This window comes from Lepidochelys kempii, chromosome 13 (assembly GCF_965140265.1).
Source record: "Lepidochelys kempii isolate rLepKem1 chromosome 13, rLepKem1.hap2, whole genome shotgun sequence".
Lineage (NCBI taxonomy): Eukaryota > Metazoa > Chordata > Testudines > Cheloniidae > Lepidochelys > Lepidochelys kempii.
In genome coordinates this window covers 31335385-31360157 of record NC_133268.1, presented here as the reverse complement: position 1 = coordinate 31360157, position 24773 = coordinate 31335385, and the positions used below count along the sequence as shown (strand labels likewise).

Sequence of the window (24773 nt, the reverse complement as noted above, 5' to 3'; positions counted from 1 at the left end):
TTGGCTAAGCATCAGAGGCAGCCATAAGCTGGGAAGCGACAGGTCACATCCTCACATTCCAAACCAGTCACATTGAAATCAGGTGCAATTGGGCTGTCAGGAATACAATCCTGTCCTGATAATGCCTATCGCCTCCAGAGAAAGGGAAGTGCCTAAAAGATGTAAAAGGAAACTTAGTTTGATAGCATCCTGTCTGGCAAGAACTCACTTATCAATAGCTGGGATGTGAAATCCTCACTTCTGTATTGTTTTGTCATTATAGCTCCCACTTTGCTATTGTTTGTCTGTATAATCTCTGTCTGGTTCCATGATTGTTCCTGTCTGCTGTATAATTAATTTTGCTGGGTGTAAACTAATTAAAGTGGTGGGATATAATTGGTTACATAATCATGTTACAATATGTTAGGATTGGCTAGTTAAATTTCAGGAAAATGATTGGTTAAGGTATAGCTAAGCAGAACTCAAGTTTTACTATACAGTCTACAGGTTTCAGAGTAACAGCCGTGTTAGTCTGTATTCGCAAAAAGAAAAGGAGTACTTGTGGCACCTTAGAGACTAACCAATTTATTTGAGCATGAGCTTTCGTGAGCTACAGCTCACTTCATCGGATGCATACCGTGGAAACTGCAGCAGACTTTCTATACACACAGAGATCATAAAACAATACCTCCTCCCACCCCACTGTCCTGCTGGTAATAGCTTATCTAAAGTGATCATCAAGTTGGGCCATTTCCAGCACAAATCCAGGTTTTCTCACCCTCCACCCCCGCACACACAAACTCACTCTCCTGCTGGTAATAGCTCATCCAAAGTGACCACTCTCCCACATTGTAGGGAGAGTGGTCACTTTGGATGAGCTATTACCAGCAGGAGAGTGAGTTTGTGTGTGTGTTTTTTGGAGGGGGGTGAGAGAACCTGGATTTGTGCAGAAAATGGCCCACCTTGATTATTACATTGTGTAGAGAGTTGTCACTTTGGATGGGCTATTACCAGCAGGAGAGTGAGTTTATGTGGGGGGGGTGGAGGGTGAGAAAACCTGGATTTGTGCTGGAAATGGCCCAACTTGATGATCACTTTAGATAAGCTATTACCAGCAGGACAGTGGGGTGGGAGGAGGTATTGTTTTATGATCTCTGTGTGTATAGAAAGTCTGCTGCAGTTTCCACGGTATGCATCCGATGAAGTGAGCTGTAGCTCACGAAAGCTCATGCTCAAATAAATTGGTTAGTCTCTAAGGTGCCACAAGTACTCCTTTTCTTTATACAGTCTACAGTCAATCAGGGTGGGTGAGTGGATGGCTGGGGGGGCAATGGGAACAGGGAACGGGGGTGGGGAAATTGGAATCATGTTTGGCTAAAGGGGGAAATAGGAACAGGGAATGGAGGTAAGGAAATTGGAATCATGTTTGGCTAAGGGCAGGAATGGGAACAGGGACACAGGTGTAAGGCTCTGTGGTGTCAGAGCTGGGAAGGGGGACACTGAGGAAGGAAACTGGAATCATGCTTGCTGGAAGTTCACCCCAATAAACATCGAATTGTTTGCACCTTTGGACTTGGGGTATTGTTGCTCTCTGTTCATGCGAGAAGGACCAGGGAAGTAAGTGGGTGAAGAAATAAGCCCCCTAACACACCTCACCTGTTCATGTCATATGTGGACTGCATGAAGAGGCAAGTGGTCCCTGCACAGACCATCTCTAGATGGATAATATCCTGTATCAGGGCTGTGTATGAGAGAACTCTGGCTATGTCTCCTCAGAGGATATGTGCTCACTACACAAGAGCGCAGGTGACATCGATAGGGTTCCTTAGTGACGTTTCCTTACTGGACATTTGCAGGGCGGCCTTGTGGTCGTCCATAAGTACATATACGGACCATTATGCTATTACCGCATCTTGCAGAGCGGACGCAGGCCTCAGAAGGGCAGTCGTGTGATCCTTATTTCAGTGGACTCTGAACCCCGCCTCCAGATTGGGGTACTGCTTGTGAGTCATCCAAGTGGAACACACATCTGCATCTACTCGAAGAAGAGGAAACGGTTACTTATTGTAACTGGTTCTTTGAGATGTGATGCAGACGTGTTTTCCACAACCCAACCTCCACCCCCTCTGCACTGGGGTCTCCTCTCATGGGCTTTTGGCGTGAAGGAACTGAGGTGGGGCTGGCCACCTCACACAGCCCAGGGAGGGGCCACAGCCGTGAGGCATGAGCACGGCTCCTCTATGGGTATCATTAGGGAAAAATCTCTGTCTCCGGTGCACGGGGTGTACACACACCGAAGTGGAATACACGTCTTCATCATATCTCAAAGAACCGCAGTGACAGTGAGGAACCATTTCTTTTTGCAATTGGTTTAGGGGAAAGCCAAGCTGATGGTGTGATAGTAGCAGATCTTTCTTCCTTTGATACTGGTTGCTAGAGTTTTATATTTTCTTCTCTTATGTGTAGCCTGTTTGGTTCTGTGCATAAAGAATTCTATCATGGAGAACAAGAAGTTGTTCTGATCATAATAGGTTTTTCATTAAAAAGGCTGTATTTTTAGGGTCTGGTATTTGCTTTTTCTCGCAAGGGTGAGTTTCTTTTCTTCCAGTATAATTTGTTGGAGGAAGTATGTTTAATTATATTTTCCTCCCCATTGAAGCGTAGCTGATGCAGCTGCCCCTGGTGGCTCTGAATGCTCCTGAGACTGTAATGTGGTCTTAGAGAGATTTCAAACCTGAGTATCTTTTTAACGATGTCAATGAGGTTTAGCCTTTAATAATAATAATAATGGGCTCTGCAATATAGCAGCCAAAGGTCGAACAAGAGCCAGTGGCTGGGATGTGAAGCCGGACACATTCGGACAGGAAAGGGGGCCCTATTTTTAACAGTGAAGGTAATTAACCATGGGAACACTTTGCCAAGGACTCCATCACTGGCAAGTTTTATACCTGGGATGTTTTTCTAAGAGATCTGCTCTAGTTCACCAGGGTTAATTCTGAGAGGGGCTCTGGCCCATGTTACCCAGGACAGACCAGATGCGCACAGTGCTTCCTTCTGGCCTTGTTCTGGTATTGTTTCATGGTCTCTGTGTGTATATAATGTCTACTGCAGTTTCCACGGTATGCATCCGATGAAGTGAGCTGTAGCTCACGAAAGCTCATCCTCAAATAAATTGGTTAGTCTCTAAGGTGCCACAAGTACTCCTTTTCTTCTGGCCCTGGCGTCTCTTTTTCACTTCAGCCCACAGGGCTGCTGCCAGATTTGAACTGCTGCTGCCCCCTGAGGTACATCTTTATACCCCTCTGACATAGTTACTGTCCCCTGGCATGGCTAGTTATCACCTTGTACATGTTGGTTCGATAAGAACATCTCTATTACGTACTGTCATCCTGACCTTATCTTTTAGGAGGGGTCAGTGTGTTTCTGTTATCCTTGGGGAACGTTTTTGTACCATCCTTGTTATTGGGATGTGTTTGCGTGAATACTCTGTGCTTAGGAATGCGTATTTCTGCAATATCAGCCCTGTTCTTGCCAGATTCTGTGAGCAGGTCCTGCCTCATACCAGGCCTTTGGTCTCAGGCTCTCTTCCTACTGCAAGCTGTATGTTTCATTTGTCAGGCCACCACTGTTGGGCCCAACACATGCGGCGCACGGGTGAAGATGATGGACAGGCTATTTCATAGCTGTGCTGGCTAAGGCTCCCTCTGCACCCTGCAAATGCCCATACCCTCTGCCCTCACCCAGCACTGCTCCCAGATGCTCCTCATTCAACCTGCACCATCCCCCCCATCATCACAACAAACCCTGAGCCTTTGCTTCCTTCTCACCCCTTTGCCTGCCCTGTCCATGCAGATGGTAAGTTCTCAGGGGCAGAGCAGGTCTTACAGTGTCTCTGCCCAGTGGGGCCCTGACCCTTGCGAGGGCTCCTGGGTGCCCAAGACTATGAACCTTAAAAATAGTGGCCAGTCAGCTCCCTGTGACCCTAACTAGCTTCAATGGCCCTAAACCTTCAAGGCTGAGGATGTGAGGGAGATTCCCAAACCTGAGCCATTCTTTTTAGGTGACAGATCTGAGGAACTGTTCCAGATTGAGGTGTCATTAGAGGAGGTTTGGGAACAAATTGATAAATTAAACAGTAAGACCAGATGGGAGTCACCCAAGAGTTCTGAAGGAACTCAAATGTGAAATTGCAGAACTACTAACTGTTGTCTGTAACCTATCATTTAAATCAGCTTCTGTACCAGATGACTGGCGAACAGCTAATGTGTCGCCAATTTTTAAAAAGGGCTCCAGAGGTGACCCCGGCAATTACAGTCCAGAAAGCCTGACTTCAGTACCACGCAAACTTGTTGAAACTATAGTAAAGAACAAAACTGTCAGACGCATAGATGCGGCAAAGAGGCCTGTGGCACCTTATAGACTAACAGACGTATTGGAGCATAAACTTTCGTGGGTGAATACCCACTTCCTCAGATGCATGTAGTGGAAATTTCCAGAGACAGGTATAAATATGCAAGCAAGAATCAGGCTAGGGATAACGAGGTTAGTTCAATCAGGGAGGATGAGGCCCTCTTCTAGCGGTGGAGGTGTGAACACCAAGGGAGGAGAAACTGCTTTTGTCCTTGGCGAGCCAGTCCCAGTCTGTGTTTAATCCTGAGCTGATGGTGTCAAATTTGCAAATGAACTGAAGCTCAGCAGTTTCTCTTTGAAGTCTGGTCCTGATGTTTTCTTGCTGCAGGATGGCTACCTTGAAATCTGCTATTGTGTGTCCAGGGAGGTTGAAGCCTTCTCCTACAGGTTTCTGTATATTGCCATTCCTAATATCTGCTTTGTGTCCATTTATCCTTTTATGTAGTGACTGTCCAGTTTGGCCGATGTACATAGCAGAGGGGCATTGCTGGCACATGATGGCGTATACTACATTGGCGGACGTGCAGTTGAATGCACCGGTGACGGTTTGGCTGATCTGGTTAGGTCCTGTGATGGTGTCGCTGGTGTAAATATGTGGGCAGAGTTGGCATCGAGGTTTGTTGCATGGATTGGTTCCTGAGTTAGAGTTACTATGGTACAGTGTGTAGTTGCTGGTGAGAATATGCTTCAGGTTGTCTGTGGGTGAGGACTGGCCTGCCTCCCAAGGCCTGTGAAAGTGAGGGATTGTTGTCCAGGATGGGTTGTAGATCACTGATGATGTTTTGGAGAGGTTTTAGCTGAAGACTGTATGTGATGGCCAGTGGAGTTCTGTTGGTTTCTTTCTTGGGCTTGTCTTGCAGCAGGAGGCTTCTGGGTACACGTCTGGCTCCGTTGATCTGTTTCCTTATTTCCTTGTGTGGGTATCATAGTTCTGAGAATGCTTGGTGAAGGTGAATGCTTGGAGAATGCTTGGTGAATGTGTAGTTCTGAGAATGCTGGGTAGGGATAGGATACAGAGGGACTAGACAAATTGGAGGATTGGGCCAAAAGAAATCTTATGAGGTTCAACAAGGACAAGTGCAGAGTCCTGCACTTAGGATGGAAGAATCCAATGCACCGCTACAGACTAGGGACCGAATGGCTCAGCAGCAGTTCTGCAGAAAAGGACCTAGGGGTTACAGTGGACAAGAAGTTGGATATGAATCAACAGGGTGCCCTTGTTGCCAAGAAGGCCAATGGCATTTTGGGATGTATAAGTGGGGGCATTGCCAGCAGATCGAGGGACGTGATCGTTCCCCTCTATTCGACATTGGTGAGGCCTCATCTGGAGAACTGTGTCCAGTTTTGGGCCCCACACTACAAGAAGGATGTGGAAAAATTGGAAAGAGTCCAGCAGAGGGCAACAAAATTGATTAGGGGACTGGAACACATGACTTATGAGGACAGGCTGAGGGAACTGGGGATGTTTAGTCTTCAGAAGAGAAGAATGAGGGGGGATTTGATAGCTGCTTTCAGCTACCGGAAAGGGGGTTCCAAAGAGGATGGCTCTAGACTGTTCTCAGTGGTAGCAGATGACAGAACAAGGAGTAATGGTCTTAAGTTGCAGTGGGGGAGATTTAGGTTGTATATTAGGAACAACTTTTTCACTAGGAGGGTGGTGAAACACTGGAATGCGTTACCTAGGGAGGTGGTGGAATCTCCTTCCTTAGAAGTTTTTAAGGTCAGGCTTGACAAAGCCCTGGCTGGGATGATTTAGTCGGGGATCGGTCCTGCTTTGAGCAGGGGGTTGGACTAGATGACCTCCTGAGGTCCCTTCCAACCCTGATATTCTATGATTCTAAGATCTTGTAGGTGTTGGTACAGATCCAGACTAACACGGCTACCCCTCTGATGCTAGACACATAGATGAACATAATTTGTTGGAGAAGAGTCAACATGGTTTTTGTAAAGGGAAATCATGCCTCACAAATATACTAGAATTCTTTGAGGGGGGCTAAGAGGGAAGGTCCTCTTGTGGATCGGTAACTGGTTAAAAGATAGGAAACAAAGAGTATGAATAAATGGTCAGTTCTCAGCATGGAGAGAGGTAAATAGTGGTGTCCCCCAGGTGTGTGTACCTGGACCAGTACTGTTCCAACATATTCATAAATGATCTGGAAAAGGGTAAACAGTGAGATGGCAAAATTTGCAGCTGATACAACTACTCAAAATAGTTAAATCCCAGGCAGACTGAAGAGCCACAAAAGAATCTCTCAAAACTGGGTGACTGGGCAACAAAATGGCAGATGAAATTCAATGTTGATAAATGGAAAGTAATGCACATTGAAAAACATAATCCCAACTGTACATATAAAATGATGGGGTCTAAATTAGCTGTTACCACTCAAGAAAGAGATCTTGGAGACATTGTGGATAGTTCTCTGAAAATATCCACTCAATGTTTTGCTGTTGTGGAAGCAAAAAAGCAAATAGAATGCTGGGTATCACTAAGAAAGGGATAGATAATAAGACAGAAAATATCATATTGCCTCTATATAAATCCACAGTACGCCCAAATCTTGAATATTGCGTGCAAAAAAGATATATTGGAATTGGAAAAGGTTCAGAAAAGGGCAAAAAATGATTAGGAGTATGGAATGGCTGCTGTATGAAGAGAGATTAATAAGACTGGGACTTTTCAGCTTGGAAAAGAGACAACTAAGTGGGGATGTGATTGAGGTCTATAAAGTCATGACTGGTGTAGGGAAAGTAAATAAGGAAGTGTTATTTACTCCTTCTCATAACATAAGAACTAGGGGTCACCAAATGAAATTAGTAAGCAGATGGTTTAAAACAAACAAAAAGAAGTATTTCTTCACACAACACACAGTCAACCTATGGAACTCTTTGCCAGAGGATGTTGTGAAGGCCAAGACTATAACAGGGTTCAAAAAAGAACTAGATAAGTTCATGGAAGATAGGTCCATCAATGGCTATTAGCTAGGATGGGCAGGGGATGGGTGTCCCTAGCCTCTGTTTGCCAGAAGCCGGGAATGAGCGATGGGATGAATCACTTGATGATTACCTGTTCTGTTCATTCCCTCTGGGGCAGCTGGCATTGGCCACTGTCAGAAGACAGGATACTGGGCTAGATGGACTTTTGGTCTGACCCAGTATGGCTGTTCTTATATTCTTATGATGAAAGAGGAGAGGGCACTCTCAGACTCTCTGCTCCTGGACAGCAGCCCACAAGTGGCCCACAAGCTATCCCACCCCTGGATGTCCCCCACTGTCCCATGCCCACCCAGCTCCCATGGAACCCCCATAATGCCCTTCTAGCACCACTGCTCCCACCCACAACCTCTGCTGCTACAACACTCCACCCAGCCCAAGGGCCCCTACAAAAGCTATCCCATCGCCAAAGCCCCCAGTTTCCTCCAAGACACCTGCCATGGGACCTCCAACACCCGCCTTCCCCACAGGGCTGGCCCACTGCCCTGCATGCTGGGGAGAAGGACTGTGCCATTATGCACCCTGAGCCACACCGCCAGAAACAACAGCCACGTCGAAATCTGCCCCAGGAACGCAGGCTTCTGCGGCCCCATGACCAATGCCCTCCCGCCGGCAGAGGAGCATATAGGGAGGCGCTCTGGCTATGTGCTGGCAATTCCTGGAGGCACCCGCGCACTTACCACTTTGCTCCCCATGGCTGGGCCTGGCCCCTCCCGCAAAGCCCTGTGTCCAGGACAGCAAGGCAGGGGAGAAGGCAAGAGGGAGCTCTTGGCAGTGAACACAAAGGCCCTGCCTGAGGCTAGCATTAGGCCAGACACCTGCCTATGACATGAGTGCTTTGAGGCCAGGCCTCAGCTCCGCAGCCAGGAGGGAAGGGCTGAAGTCCCAGCAGGGTGGAGGTGGCTGGGGCAGTGGTGGGCCAAGCCCAGCCGGCACACTCCACCACCACAGGGCTGAGATTTTTGGACCTATTCCAGGGGGCTTCCATGCAGGCTCCTTCCTCAGCGTGCGTGTCTGTGTACGTGTGGTATGGCGGCGTGTGCTCATGCGTGCGCGTACCTCTGTGCATGCAGGTGCGTGGTGGGCGTGACGGCTGCACCAAGCCCAAGCTCGTGTGCCGTGAAGTTTTAAACACCCCCCGAGTTAGCCCATGTGTGGGGCTAGGCCCCACATGCTGGCTTGGGAGCCGCCACGGCGGCAGGGTGTGGGGGTGAGACGGGGGCTACGTGGCAGCAGGAGTCCAGGGGCACTTGGCCTGACTCAGCCACAATCTCTCCAGGGGCTCTGGGAAGTGGCCCTCTTTGAGTGGTCAGAGCCCCACTCTGGGGCGCACAGGCCCTGCTGCCTCCGGCCTGGACTTGTGGCTGCTGTCAGTGCAGGCGTAGGAGTGGGACAGGAAGGGCCCGTGCAGTCTCTCCTAGCCCCTGGGGCTTGTAAGGGGCCTTGCAGCTGAACCCAAGGTGGGTGCTGAGGCTGCTGTTGCCGTTACCCTCTCCTGGGGTGGAAGGTAAGAAAGTGCCAGGAAATCCATACGACTGGCCTAAGCCACAGCCCCTGAGGCTTTAGGCTGGGCTGAGCCTGGGGGTTGCACTGAGCAGTGGTAGCCGATGGAAGAATTTCCCATCAACCTGGCCACGTTTACACCGGGGGTGAGCCCGGTAGAGCTACATCGCTCAGGGCGCGCGCTGTCACTCTGCTGATCAGAAGTTTCAGGGCAGACCAGGCCTGTCTGAGTGGCCGCTGCTGCTTTGCACGGGGGGGGGGGGGGGGGCCTCCTGGACAGCGAGCGTGCAGCACGCCGGAGCGCTGTCGATTCACACCCCGCGCAGCGAGGGGGCCTACCCTTAAAATGCTGCAGCTGCGCTAATGGAGCTCTTCCGTGAAGATGCTGCCTATGCCGACGCCAGGGCGTAGGTGCTCCCCTCCCCTCGAGGTGTAGCCAGGGAGAATTCGCCTGTCAGCCTACCGCGGTCTACAGCAGGTCGGGGCAGTTTAACTGCATTGCTCAGGGGGTTGGATTTTTCACACCCAAGCCATGTAGTTAAACCGACTGAGTGTCCTCACGTGGACCAGGCCTCCCCCACTGTAGAGACGAGCCCTTTCATTTAAGGCATCACTCCAGCACTGGCCACAGGCTTCCAAAGGGAGGAAATGCTGGTGCCCAAACCCGTCCGGCCTGCCAGGTGAGCAATGTTTGGGACATGGGGCAGGGTAGCCAGGTCCTGGCCTGCGAGGGGGAGAATTGTGAGATCACACCTGAGCCAGGTAAGGACAAGAGGCCAAACGCTGGAGGCAGGCACTCAGAGACAGGAAAGGGACTAGAGCCCACAGCTAGCCCCAGAACTATGCCAGCATCCCTTGCCCATCCAGTGCCAGACCTAGGTAAGCTGGGGAGACTGAAACCGGGGAGCACGTCTGCGAACACCATGTGTCTGCAGCACGTCTCTGGCTAGGAGTAACTGTCCATTTGTGTTGTTATTATACATCTGGTGGGTTTGTCTAGCCCACCTCTGCTTTTCTATCACTTTACAACCGATCATCGCAGAATGGTAAGGACACAATTTCGTCATGGAGGTCACAGATTCCATGACTTTAAAAGACTTCTGGGACTTCACCTTCAGCTGTGCCGGCTCGAGCAGCCGGGCTCTGGCTTGACCCCTCCCCCCCACCCCCGGGGCGGCCGGGCTCTGGCTTCATCCCCCCGGGGCAGTGGAACTCAGGCTGTCAGCCCCCAGGGCAGCGGGGGTCTCAGGCTGTCAGCCCCCAGGGCAGCGGGGGTCTCAGGCTGTCAGCCCCCCCGGGGCGGGGGTCTCAGGCTGTCAGCCCCCTGGTGACACGGCTCTGGCTGTCAGCGCCAGCCCTGGGTGGCAGGGCTTGGTGTTTCAGTGTCAGCCCCCCCGGGGCAGGGGAACTCAGGCTGTCAGCCCCCCCGGGGCAGGGGGTCTCAGGCTGTCAGCCCCCCCGGGGCAGGGGGTCTCAGGCTGTCAGCCCCCCCGGGGCAGGGGGTCTCAGGCTGTCAGCCCCCGCCACCCTCGGGCTTCAGCTTCAGCCCACCCCTCCTCCAACCAGACCCTGATTTTGTACATTTTTACCATGACCATTCAATGAATTTTGCTTAATTTTACCATGATAAAATTTTATCCCTACTGACTTGTATCAGTAAAATCAGTGCCCAGAGCACAAAGAATGCAGCAGAGGTGGAAGCTGGTCTGAGGATATTTCTCGACGTTTGATTTACTTCAGTCCGGTGCCACTTTGCACTGTTCATATAAATACCATCCATATAAATATCTACAAATCTGGTGCAAAACACAGCAATACAGGAGTGACTGTTAATCCCCCAGATCAGTTAGCTGAGAGAGAAGGAAGCCCTGGGATGGAGTCTGAACCAGACAAACAAGTCGCTGTTACACTCTCCAGGTATGTCTACACTACAAACGGCCAGCTGCACTGCAGTGTAGACACTTACTACAGCAACGCAAGGCGGGTTTGTTAGTCAACCCGCCCCGTCGCGAGGCGGCAGCAGGGTCAATGGGAGAATTCTTGCATCTACAGTGGGGGTTAGGGCAACCCAAATAGCGCCCAGGAAGTGACATTTTTCATAGCCCTGAGCCAGGTAGCTAGGCTGAGCTAAGTTTGGGTACAGACCAGGCCTCTGAAAGCCAGCTGGGAAACCCTAGCAAATGCTGAGTGGATGAGAAGCACCAGGTAATGGGTCAGATCCTTTGGGGGTTTCTATTCCAGAGGGAGTAAAGGTCTAACACAAGGGTTAAAAAGAGCTTCAAGTCCAGCCTTACTAAATGCAAAGAAGCGTGCAGGGCGGGCTGGGGTGCACGCTTGGCTGGGAAACCCCAGCTCACAAGTGGACTCAGACTTTGCCTGTCCCTCACCCCTACCCAAGTCGTGGTGAGGGTCATGAACAGTTTGGCTCCTTCATTCTTTTCCCCTGCTCACTTTGCTGGCCTGCTGCAGCTCCTCTCTAGTTTCTCTACTTGTCACTCTGCTGGTCCCAGCTCTGCCACTGAGGCCTGGTCTACGCTTGACCGCCAGGCTGACATCAGTCAGACACCTCCTGACTGACACAGCTCTAACCTAATGCCCAGCGTCAGCTCAGCTGTCGGTCCTATGGCAATGGAAAAACCCCTTCCGCAACATAGTCTCCATAGCGCAGACATGCCCTGACTCTCTGATCTGTACAAAGGGGACAGGAACGCTCCGCCACCTTGTGAAGTGCGCTAAGTTCTCTGGGTGGAAAGCCTCTGCGTTAGGGTGACCAGACAGCAAGTGTCAAAAATCGGGATGGGGGTGGGGGGTAACAGAAAAAGCTCCCAAAATCAGGACTGTCTCTATAAAATCGGGACATCTGGTCACCCTGCTCCGCGTTATTACACTGACGCCATGCAGAGAAAGCAGCACTGCTCCTCCCACTCCTGTAAGAGAGGCTCCTCTGCTTAGCGCAAGGGAGAGAGGTACAGAGCTGATATTCGTTGCAAATCTCCCCACAGCCAACCCCAGCTGGGACAGATTCCTCCCAACTAATGAAAACCAAACATTTTACCCAAATCATTATCGCTCTGCTCCACAGTGCTATAATCACAGTCTATCACAAGTTCTAAGTGCGAAATACAACTACCCAGAAAGGGCAGCTTCTCCGCTCCTCTCCCTCCCGATGTAGCATTCACAAAGAGTCCCAGCACCTTCAGCCACTGGCAACCTGTCCTTAAAATATTTGGTATAAAATGTCAATTTCTGGAGCAACAGCCATGGTCCTCTGGGGAGACCAGTCTCTGACCGCACTTATCCGTTGATGATCTTCTGGCTGATGTACCCAGGCATTGTGTAGAGTAAAAGGACCAGGAAGATAGTCACCACAGCAATAATGACCAAAGCAATGATGTACTTCTTGTACCGCTTCCAGATGAAAAAGATGAAGGTTTTCATGGGATTCACAAACCAGTTGAAGGATGTTTTTGGACGGCTAGAACAGAGAATGGAAAAGGCCGCTGAGCTCAGACAAAGCAAAGCAAAGCTACACCAAGTCCAATTCAGTGCCCTGGAAATCTACAGCATACCATTAGCTGCTGCTACTCATGGGCTGCGAATAACCAGGTATCAGATCAGTGCAGATCAGCCTGTATCCCTGAGCCCCCAAACTCAAATTGATGCCTGTGCCTACAATGTATTCTTTCAAAACAGGACCCCATTCCCTGCATCCACTTCACTGCCAGCACAATCTGGGGGCTTTGTAGGATTCTTGCACAGACATTAGACCGGGGTAGTTAATAGGCAGACTGTGGGCTAAATCCAGACTGCCAGGCACTTCTGAACAGACCACAAAATCTTTGTATTTACTTATCGTTATCGGTATTCTTATTTTTGTATTATTTTCTCTGGAGCCTGGACCCTGCACTAGACCAGGGTTCTGCAAGGCACCCACGCTGCAGGTGACAAATAGGCTCTCCTGGGGGGAGGGAGGGACTTTTCATCCCCCCTCCCCCACCCCCTTTTCATCTTCTGATGGATGCAGAGCACACACCAGCAGGGCCTGCAGGATGACTGCACAGGCAGCTGAGCCACCAGAGCAGCTAAGGCCTCGTTAGTAAGGCTGGTCTCCATTTTTGCACCAATTTAACTAGCTCACTAAAACCAATGTAGTTACATCAGTGTACCCTCCTAGTGCAGGCGCAACTACAGTGATACACAAGCCCTATCGCTTGTTTCAGTAAATATCTCAGAACAGCTGTGCTCCAGGGACTCCACCTGCAGCCTCAGCCAGGATGGCTCCGCCCCAGGGACTCAGCCCACATCCTCAGTGGAGATGGCTTCACCGTCTACAGCCTGAGCCCCGGAGTCCCCAACAGTCCCTGGATTCTGATCTTGGTTCCATTAAGTCTGAAAGCTCCTCCCTTTTCCCTCAGTGCCTGTGTGCAGCCGCAGGCAGACCCAAGCTGAGAGCAGGCATGGTATCAAACCCCAGCCTGAAATTCCAGTGCCTCTCTGCCTGGCACATGCACATGGCACAAGTTGGCAGGGCCTGCTGAAATCCATCCTAGAATACTCAAGGAGCTGACTGAGGAGATTTCTGAGCCATGAGGAATTCTCTTCAAAAAGTCATGGTAGACGGGAGAGATTCCAGAGGGCTGGAAGAGGGCAAATATAGTGCCCATCTATAAAAAGGGGAATAAGGATAACCCGGGGAAATTACAGACCAGTCAGCTTAACTTCTGTACCCAAAAAGATAAAGGAGCAAATAATTAAGCAATCAATTAGCGAACACCTAGAAGATAAGGTGATAAGTAAAAGCATAGAATTGTCAAGAACCAATCAGGTCAAACCAACCTGATAGCTTTCTTTGAAAAGCTAACAAGCCTTGTGGATGGGGGGAAGCGGTAGATGTGGTATATCTTGACCCTAGTAAAGCTTTTGATACTATCTCACATGACCTTCTCATAAACAAATTAGGGAAATACAACCTAGATGGAGCTACTATAAGGTGGGTGCAAAACTGGTTGGAAAACTGTTAGCAGAAAGCAGTTATCAGTGGTTCACAGTCATGCTGAAAGGGCATAATGAGTGGGGTCCCGCAGGGATCAGTTCTGGGTCCGGTTCTGTTCAATATCTTCATCAATGATTTAGATAATGGCATAGAGAGTACACTTATAAAGTTTGCAGACAATACCAAGCTGGGAGAGGTTGCAAGGGCTTTGGAGGATAGGATTAAAATTCAAAATGATCTGGACAGACTGGAGAAATAGTCTGAATAGGATGAAATTCAATAAGAACAAATGCAAAGTACTCTACTTAAGAAGGAACAGTCAATTGTACACATACAAAATGGAAAATGACTGCCTAGGAAGGAGTACTGCAGAAAGGGATCTGGGGATCATAGTGGATCACAAGCTAAATATAAATCAACAGTGTAGGACTGTTGCAAAAAAAGCAAACCTCATTCTGGGATGTATTAGCAGGAGTGTTGTAAGCAAGACATGAGAAGTAATTCTTCTGCTCTACTTCGCACTGATTAGGCCTCAACTGGAGTATTGTGTCCAGTTCTGGGCACCACATTTTAGGAAAGATGGGAACAAATTGGAGAAAGTCCAGAGGAGAGCAACAAAAATGATTAAAGGTCTAGGGAACATGCCCTATGAGGGGAGTTTGAAATAATTGGATTTGTGTAGTCTGGAGATGAGACAACCGAGGGGACACATGATAACAGTTTTCCTTTACATAAATGGTTGTTACAAGGAGGAGGGAGAAAAATTGTTCTTCTTAACCTCTAAGGACAGGACAAGAAGCAATGGGCTTAAATTGCAGCAAGGGTTGTTTGGGTTGGACATTAGGAAAAACTTCCAGGGTGGTTAAGCACTGAAATAAATTGCCCAGGAAGGTTGTGGAATCTCCATCATTGGAGCTGTTTACGAGCAGGTTAGACAAACACCTGGCAGGATTGGTCTAGATAATACTTAGTCCTGCCACGAGTGCAAGAGACTGGACTAGACGACCTCTTGAGGTTCCCTCCACTCCTGTGATTCTATGATTGATACTCACTTGGGCTTCTCCAGGGGTTCAGGCTCTTTTCGGCCCAGACCAACGGGGCTCTTCTCGGCCTCCTCCACAGTCAATAGCTGGAACTCAGCTTCCACTTTACCCTGCAGAGAAACACACTTGAGACACACTCACGTCTTCAGGACGAGCCAGGCTGATACTGTCTCATCTAGAGTTGCAGGGCCAGGTTTTCAACAGTCGCTCAGTGGGAGTCAGGCACCAAACCTGCTCAGGCACTTTGAAAATCTGTGTCTATAGGCACCTAAATACCTTTGAAAATCTGCCCCTCGGGGCCTTTCTGGCCTCTTTGAAAAGTGCCCTCCGGAGCCTCTCACAACACTCCCAATACTCACTTCTCGCCAGCACCACCAGGAGCAAGTCAAGGAAGCATCCAGACACCAGAGCCCTGGCAGGCTGCCCTGCCCATGGAGCCACCTCCTCGAGGCTCATCTCCTAGGGCAGGAGCTGCCCAGCGCAGGGCTCTGTGCACTGTGCCTGTCATGGGGGGTCGGCGTGTCGAGCAGTGCCGCCCCGTTTGCCCAGTGCGGGTTGATACCCCCTGTCACAGTGCCGTTCCTGGTGCTTTAGACATATCCTCCTGAGCAGAGACTCCATAGGACCGGTGAATGACCACTCGAGACAAGTGCTCGGCACAATGACTGCCCTCTCCAGAGATCAGGCACAAAAGGCCTCCCTCTTCCACTTGCCCAGTGAGAGAAGCCAGAGCTGTTGTCCAGCAGCCCACTGGGAGTGAACACGACCTTCCTCCTGGCACACTGAACCCAGCCTGCACTCCACCACGCAGCCGGGTCCCACCGGGACAGCGCTAGGTGCTGCTGCGTGGAGTTGTGAACACGGGCGCATTGCTGGCATGCTTCCTCAGCTCCTGGCACCTGGCTGGTTTATGCAGCGGGCGGGGGAACCTGGTGCAGGCATATCAGCAGCATGCCAGGCTGCAGCCCTCTTCCCCTTCCCCCTGCTGAGATCCTGGCTGCACCTCTCCCCACACCTGCTGATTTTCACATGCCCTGTCCACGGCCCCTCAGAGTCCCAGGACCTCCTGGCTACCCTCTCCCTTGCTGGGAAACTCCAACTAGTCATTGCCAAGGTCAGGGGCCATTTCAGCTCCTAGCCCCACATCCCCGGCTACCAAATATTCCTGCCCTTGGGGGAAGCGTCCTCAGTCAAACCACAGGAGACTGCTCAGGGCCTTCGGGGGAAATGTTTGTCAAGTCTAGGATCAGGCTTGACAAAGCCCTGGCTGGGATGATTTAGTTGTGGTTGGTCCTGCTATGAGCAGGGGGTTGGACTAGATGACCTCCTGAGGTCCCTCCCAACCCTGATATTCTAGGATTCTATGATCACATCTCACCGCTATGGCTGATTCAGTAACTGCCAGTGTTAGGCTCTGTCTGAGTCCCAGGGGGACCCTGGGGCAGCCAACCCCATGCTCCCTCCTGTGCTTGTTGACAGGAATCACAGACCAGGCAGGGAAGGGTGAAACGTCTGTGAGATCCAGGCAGCTGGAGCTCACTGGGGAACCAGGCCTGACTTCTTGCTAACCCAGGCAGGAAGCTGGAACCAGCCCGGGGAGGAGGCTGCCCTGTGCCCAGGAAAAGGGGACTCAGAGAAGCAGCTGCACCCCCACCAATGACAATGCCTTCACTCCAGCCCTCCTCCTCTCATCTGCACGGCAGGAAAAACCTCCCATAGACCCTGCTGCCCCCAGCAGACTGCTCAGCTAAGCAAACAAGCTGTGAACAGTGCTGAGCTGGAGGCTGAGAGCACTGAGCTACAAGGCTCTCTGCCATGCCCATCAGTCCTGGGGCACACAGCCCCACGCCCACTACAAAGCTTTTGCAGTTAGCCATGGCCCAGTCCGTGCCAGCTGCAGGCCTCACACTCCCCACAACTCAGGCAGGCAGGTACTGAGCACTGCCTCACAGACAGGGGCTCTGCCCCTCTCTCCTGCTCCTTACCGTCAGGAGGTACTTGTTCCCACTGGGGTCTGCAAACTCAATGTCTTCTGGCTTCATCGACCTCCTCTTCTTCTTCTTCTTCTTCTTCTCCTTGGCCTCTCGCTCCTCTCGCTCCTCATCTTCCTGGTCTTTCAGTTTGATGAAGGGCCACCAGCCCCTCATCCGCTTGTTCCGGAAGATGGAGAAGCGGGGGGTGGCCTTTTCCTTGGCCATCTTAATGGTGCACTGCTCAGAACTCTTGGCTCCCCGCACCATGTCGTTCAGCTTCAGTTCAATGGACCCTTCAAAGACAGGCAGGAAGTGAGAACCTCAGGGGTGGATCATTTGTGTCAATGCAAGTAACACATTAGGGCCAGCATCAACATGCTGCTTGGCCTGCACCCATCCCAGTCCCCAGAGAATCAGTAACACTCCCACCAGAGGCAGTGATTTCTGTTTGTAGCTCTCAAAGCAAAGGTCCATCAACAGTGTTATCCTCACTTTAGGGATGGGGAAACTGAGGGTCGGAGGGAGAGGAAGTGACTTGCCTCACATGCTGAGTTGGTGGCACAACCTGGAACAGAAACCAGATCTCCTGAGTCCCACTCTTCCGGCCTAGCCATTTGACCACACTCTCTCTTATACAGAGTCACACCTGAGCTGTGCCACACTGTGCCTCTCATCAGTACCTCTAGGTCTAAATCGACCTTCTTCTCATGCCCCAGCTTGTCCCTCATGTTCAGTACAGAATGATAAAATCTTGACACTGGGGTGGGAGAACGCTTTGTTTAGGCTACAGCCAGCACCATCGCCAGCTCCCTCCTGTTCTCTTTCCCTCATTTTGTGTCTTTGTCACAAATGTAAGCAGCTCATGTCCCAGAAATACCAGATGTTCTGGGTCTAATGTTCTCTTCTTGCCATCAGTAGATGGCACTGCTGAGCAGGTTTCAGAGGGGTAGCCATGTTAGTCGGTATCAGCAAAAAGAAGGAGGAGTTCTTGTGGCACCTTAGAGACTAACAAATTTATTTGGGCGTAAGCTTTCATGAAAGCTTTTTGAAAGCTTATGCCCAAATAAATTTGTGGTGCCACAAGTACTTCTCGTTCTTTTTACTGCTGAGCAGGTTTGCTTTATATGCCTTTCCATGCCAATGAAGCCTTTTGAATTGATTGGCAATGGGTTAATGAATAAAAGGAGCTTTTGTCGTGGTTAAAGGTGTTGCCTAGAGCTGGACGAAATGCAGGATTTCCAGCTCACAGGAAATTTCATTTTTAGAAATTTGGTTTTGTTCCAAATCATAACGAATCTAAATTTTTTGAAATTTCCTGAAAACCAGAAATCCTGAATAAAAATTATTTCGGAAACATTGACGCATGCTGTTTCCCACACACAACCAGCTCCTGGGACTCTGACAGCAGCTGAATAAAACTGACATTCTTGAAGAGACATGGTGGGGGAGGTAATATCTTTTATTGGACCAACTTCAGCTGGTGAAAGAGACAAGCTTGTCTCTCTGATATCCTGGGACCACCCCTGCTACAGCAATATTGCAAATGCCATTCTTGTCAGTTTCACTGCTGCTGTGATCAGAACCTCTATGTCAGTTTCACCCAGCAGCACCAGAGGCTCTCAGGGCCTGCAGCTCTGAGGCATCCTCACCATGGGGACAAGATACCCTGGCTCTGGGCTCCTGGCTCTGCAGCAGGAAGCCTGGAAGAGGGAGTTCTCAGCCCTTCCAGGCTCCCGGCTGTGGAACCAAGAGCTGAGCCAGGGCTCCCAGGGCTTTCAGGCTCCTGGCTCCACAGCAGGAGCCTGGAAGCCCTGCTTGGCTGTGTGCCCTGGAGTCCTAGACTCTGGAAGACTGGGGTCTCCTGAGCACAGGGCAGCCTGTATGGTGGGGCTGTCTCAGAGCTGTGGCCCCATGAACTCTGGGCTCATTTGCAGCCTGGTAAGGTGGCAGCTTTCCCAGAGAACACACTGAAAATGGCTAAATCTGAGATGCATCCAAGAAACGCTTCAGGTTCAATGAATTGGCATTTTCAAACAAAACTGTTTCAGCAGAAAATTGCCAACCTTCTGTATTATTATGCTTGCAGTATAGCACATCCATATGCTTATGTTCCCCTCAGAGGGCCTAGTGTTTAGTGCCGAGGTTCAAAGTTTGGATAACTTAAGCATAATGGAAGTGGGGAGCATTTGCTGCACAGTCTGAGAATGAAAGAAACATCCTGAAAGGAGAGAAGACTTGTCAGCAGTCTGTTCCTGGTATTTCTAAGGCACCTGCCACCATGCCATCTAAAAAGAAAAGGAGTACTTGTGGCACCTTAGAGACTAACCAATTTATTTGAGCATGAGCTTTCGTGACATACAGCTCACTTCATCGGATGCATCTAAGTGGTGCCATCTAAGTGCCGCCATCTAAGTGCCATCAGCATCACCAGCCACCACCTCTAGCTGAAGGCTTCCCCCTTCAATCAAAGGCCCTGGTTCAGGCTGACCCTTGGACACAACAGTATTTCAAAAGCCGCATGAGGGCTCCAAGTCCCTGGACAGGGGGAGCTCAGAGGCAGCAGGAAGGTGGCTAGGCAAGAGCCAGAGAGAAGGTGAAGGTCACTATGCAGAGCCCCAGTGGGGTCAGCTTTGGAAGAAGCTGCTCACTCGCCCCCTGTTCCACGGTTAGGGGGAACAGTACTGCACAGTGCAGAGATGGGTCAGAAGATGAATAACTGGTCTGAATGAGAGAGTTTAATCCCAATGCCAGGAGTCAACTGGAATCTGGTAGGACCCTGGTGCTGTAAACACAAGTTCTACCAGTGGGCCAGGAGGGAGCCTGCAAACGCAAAAGAGGGTAAATGAGCTCCCTGCAGCCCCAGCTCATCTTGACTGGGAGCCATTTCCTGCAAAGCTCAGGGCAGGTGGTCTGGGCAGGCGCAGAAGGCGAGGCACAGAGAAACAGCCCCTTCTCTCAGCAAGAGGATACTGTACCTAGAAAGTCATTCGCTGAAATCCTGTCATAATCCCAGACCTGAAGGACCAGGACAGCTGGCTCCCTGAACTCAGATTCCTCCAGGGAGAAGATGGAGTCCTTCTTCTTATAGGAGATCTCCTTCTCAGTTGGGAGGTAGTTGAAGTGGAACACAAACCTCCAGTTGAAGTTGCCTTCCCCAGTCAGGGAGTTAAAGTGAACGTCTGTTTCTTGTTTCTCATGGTCCAGACCTTTGATCCAGCTGCAGAAGAAGCTCAATTAACATCAGTTGTCATGTTAAAGCAGCCCCAAGTGCAGCATCACTAAGCCACAGGGTGGTGGAGCAAGGGTCCCAGGCCAAGGGGTAGCGCTCAGTCACTGCTCGACAGCACCTCACAGCAACAAACTCTTATTCAGAATAATAATGGGCTTAGCCAACGAGGCTCAACTGATTCGAATGGCAGACAGGAGCATGTCAGGGGTGTAAGGTCTATGCTGGGCCACAACCATTATGAGGGCTCTAAAGGGGCCTCTCTCCAACCTCTCTTTTTTGGGGGTGCAAACCCCACCATTTAGATGGTCCAGTATCTGATTATGGGGACAAATTAGGCACTTGGTTTTCTAAATAATAGGAACTGAGCCCACAACTAGGCTCAGTTTTTTTTGCTGATGCAAAAAATGCGGGAAGGAATGGCACGCTTTGGTAAGCTGGTCCAAGATGTGTAGAATCTGCATACCACGTAAAGGGGAGACAGTGCCTGGGTCGGCTCAGAGAGCTGAGGGGTCATAGGGATGAGGACTGACATGTTCTGAAGAACAAGCGTGGGCTGGTATCAGGGCCAAGGCCTTTATGGGTAGACTAAATCGACAGTGAGTTAGTCTCCCCCAGGAGGTGGAGGCCCCATGGCTGGTGAAATACGAGGAGAGGCTGGTGATGTCTGTGGGACTCAGGCAGTAGGGAGTGCTGCACAGTATCCAGGCAGGGTCAGACTGGACAGGCCAGCTAGTCGTTCTCCGACCCTCCGGCTGTCTCTGTCATTCGATTCCCCATCAACTCGGGCACCTTTTCACGTAGATGTCGCTGGAGGTTTCTCCTGTTATTGGATTAACGTCATCAAGAACCACGTCGTCTGTGTTCCAGATGATGACGCGTAGCTCGTAACTACCAGGAGGGAAAGCCAAGGGCAGGTTAGAGAAGCACATTCCAGCTCAGTGTTTGTCAGGGCCAGGCGAAACTACCCCCCTGGGACCATGGCCTGCAGCAGCACCCGCTCAGCCCGGCCACCCAGCCTAGTGCCATGCTTGTGCCCTCTGCAGCTCAGGCCAGGGCCCAGGACACCTTGCGGAAGGCCCCTCTCATGTCACACTGGCCCAGTTTTGCAGACTCGAGTACAAAGAAGTGTCTGAACCAAAGCACATCTCCAGCGTCCTGGAATCTGCCCAGCACGTGTCCGGCAGAAACAGCAGCAAGAAGAAAAGTCATGGCCCAGCCTTGGGTTTTCGAGGCACCAGTGCTGAGCTGTGCGTGGCCAGTGGTACTGCTTCAGCTCCGACACTGCTGTCTGGGGTTTGGTCTCTGCCGGGAGCAGGCGTAAACCCAGGGGACCCCTCTCCTCCCAGCCATGTCTGTGTGAGAGGCAGGAGCAGCTTTCCCTCCTCTCAGCCACACGGCATGCGGGGACAGAGGGAGTCCCTCGGGAGAGCAGGATGAGGTGAGGCCTGCAGCCCCCCTGCACCAGCACAGAGAGGAAGCCATGGAGATGTGCCAGGGTCCCAGAGCTGAAGCAGTGTGAGCCTCCCAGGCTGACAGATCAGTTAGACTGCCCTTCTCACCCAGCCACACCCTTCATGGGCACAGACTGCATGGGAGTCATGCAGAGCAGGACCCCAGGCTGCGGTATAAACACTGGGTTTGAAATGGCTCTGTCCCCATCTCCTACAGGTCTGTACCTGATTGGCAGCCGTGGCTTGATATTGACAGGGGGAGGTGCTGGGACGTCGTTTGGAAACATGTCAATCCACATGTGGAGGGAGCCCTGCAGAAAGGAAAGGGCTGAGCTGTTTCAAAGGATTCATCAAGGCTGAATTCACAAACAGATTTACTCTCCCACTCCCTAACCTCCAGAGAACCCTCTTCCCAACACCACTGACCCTTCCTCACACTTCTGGGTCACAGCAACCCTCAAGGCAAGCCTGTCAGGACACAGAGAGCACCTGCCATCACTGGGAACGGCCTGCCCACATTGTAGAAGTTGCTTGTATTTAAAATGTCTCCTTATGGCGGGGCGGGGGGGAGTATTTTAAGAAATAATGTCTGCTCAGGACGTTGTTACCATGAGGTTCACCAGTGTCCTTACAAAATGGTTGAATACAAGTTATTTATTATGTAAAACTGAAATAGAACATTTCTCTTCTATCTCACAATAGCATCACTTCACTGGATGTTTTATACTTGTCAGTGGCAACCTTCATTTGCTCTCTACTAAAACATCTCACCCCCCCTCCCTGGCTTGGCTTCCCATCAGTCTGATATTGATCCTGGACAAGATTATGAAACGGTTGATATGGGACTTGATTCATAAAGAATTAAAGGAGAGTAATATAATCAATCAGCATGGGTTTATGGAAAATAGACCCTGCCAAACTAACTTGATATCTTTTTCTTATGAGATTACAAGTTTGGTTGATAAATGTAATAATGATGGCATAACATACATGGCCTTCTGTAAGGCGCTTGACTTGGTACTGCATGACATTTTGATTAAACTAGAATGATATAAAATTAACATGGCACACATTAAATGGATTAAAAGCTGGCTAACTGATAGGTCTCAAAATACAATTGTAAATGGGGAATCATCATTGAGTGGGTGTGTTTGTAGCAGGGTCCCACAGAAATCTGTTCCTGGCCCTATGTTAGTTAACATTTTTCTCAATGACCTGGAAGAAAACATAAAATCATCACGGATAAAGTTTGCAGATGACACAAAACATTGGGGGAGTGATAAATGGTGAAGAGGGCAGGTCACTGATACAGAGTATTCTGGATTGCTTGGCAAACTGGGCACAAGCAAACAATATCATAAAACCATGGGTTAGAAGGGCCCACAAGGGTCATCTAGTCTAACCCCCTGCCAAGATGCAGCACTTGTTGTGTCTAAACCATCCAAGACAGATGCTCTCCAGCCTCCTTTTGAAAACCTCCAGTGAAGGAGCTTCCATGACCTCCCTAGACATCTGTTCCATTGTCGTCTGTTCTTACAGATAGGAAGTTTTTCCTGAGATTTAATCTAATATGAGTTTTAACAGGGCTAATTGTAAATGTATACATCTGGGAACAAAGACGGTCAGCCATACTTACAGGATGGGGGGCTCTATCCTGGGAAGCAGGGACACTGAAAAAAATTTGGGAATCGTGGTGGACAATCAGCTGAACAAGAGCTCCCATTGTGGTGTTTCAGAGTAACAGCCGTGTTAGTCTGTATTCGCAAAAAGAAAAGGAGTACTTGTGGCACCTTAGAGACTAACTAATTTATTTGAGCATGAGCTTTCGTGAGCTACAGCTCACTTCATCGGATGCATACCGTGGAAACTGCAGCAGACTTTATATACACACAGACTTTATATACACACAAAGTCTGCTGCAGTTTCCACAGTATGCATCCAATGAAGTGAGCTGTAGCTCACGAAAGCTCATGCTCAAATAAATTGGTTAGTCTCTAAGGTGCCACAAGTACTCCTTTTCTCATTGTGGTGTTGTGACCAAAAGAGCTGATGTGATCCTGGGATGTATAAACTGGGGAATCACCAGTAGCAATAGGGAGGTTATTTTACCTCTGTGTTTGGCACAGATGTGAACGCTACTGGAATTGGGTCCAATTCTGGTGCTCACAATTCAAGAAGAATGTTGATAAATTGGAGAAAGTTCAAAGAAAGCCACAAGAAAGATTAAAGGATTAGAAACCTGCCTGATCATGAGAGACTCAGGTCAATCTATTTAGCTTAACAAAGAGAAGGTTAAGGTAAGGGTTTGATTAGTCTATAAGCACCACCATGGGGACCAAATATTTAATAATGGGCTCTCAACCTAGCAGAGAAAGGTCTAAGAGAAAGGTCTAACATGATCCAGTGGAAAGCTAGACAAATTCAGACTGGAAATAAGGTGAACATTTTTAAATAGTGAGTGAGTAACTATTGGACCAATTTACAAAGGGTCACGTGGATTCTCCAGCACTGACAATTTTGAAATCAATTGGCTGTTTTTCTCAAAGCCCTGCACTAGGAATTATTGTGGGGACGTTCTCTGGCCTGTGCTGAACAGGAGATCAGATGAGATGATCACTGTGAATTTACATAGGATCTCAAAGTGCGGTACCAAGGACATCAGTATCATTAGCCCCATTTTACAGATGGGAAACTAAGGCCCAGGGAGGCGACGTGATTTGCCCAAGATCACCCATAAGACCAGAAGCAGGAAAAGAACTCTGGTTTGCTGAGTTCCAGGCCAGTGTTCTAGCCACTAGGACACCCTGCCTCCTGCGATAGCCAGCTAGCCATTTGGCATCTATATACACCAATGCAGTTCTGTAGCATCAGCAAGTGAGGTGCTGCCTTTGAAAGACAGGCCTTGCTCAATACGATAAGGCTCTCCATTGTACAGCTCATCCAGAGCTGAGCGCCCCAGCCACACACCTGTGTATTGAATCTGTCCTGGCCAAGGACGAGGGCTACCTGCTGAGTCACCACAACCACTTCCTCCTCGCTGCAGGGCTCTCACCCAAGTTCTGCACAGATCCAGCCAGCCTGCGAGATCCAGGAGCCTAGCTGCAGAACGTCGGTGTGGTCTCATCCATGCCGTACAGAGAGACTCTCAGCTCCCTGTTGCAGGATGTGATGCCGTAGCTTTGGCTATGCTGCCAGCGTGTT

At 49.9% G+C, this 24773-nt stretch overlaps 1 protein-coding gene across 7 annotated transcripts in view; it reads right to left on the bottom strand.

Moving 5' to 3' along the window:
* Positions 1-24773, bottom strand: part of LOC140897398 (fer-1-like protein 4) — a 160462-nt gene that overhangs the window by 19782 nt on the left and 115907 nt on the right. For all 7 annotated transcript variants that reach the window (XR_012154720.1, XM_073310004.1, XM_073310005.1 and 4 more), the window contains 5 exons: positions 21798-21883; positions 20911-21009; positions 19868-20109; positions 16905-17185; positions 14929-15029 (listed from right to left, as the gene is read on the bottom strand). Coding sequence is in view for 6 of the 7 variants with exons in the window: in XM_073310004.1 (XP_073166105.1) it covers positions 14929-15029; positions 16905-17185; positions 19868-20109; positions 20911-21009; positions 21798-21883 (809 nt within the window). In the remaining variant the exon portion in view is untranslated. The remainder of the gene's footprint in view (positions 1-14928; positions 15030-16904; positions 17186-19867; positions 20110-20910; positions 21010-21797; positions 21884-24773) is intronic.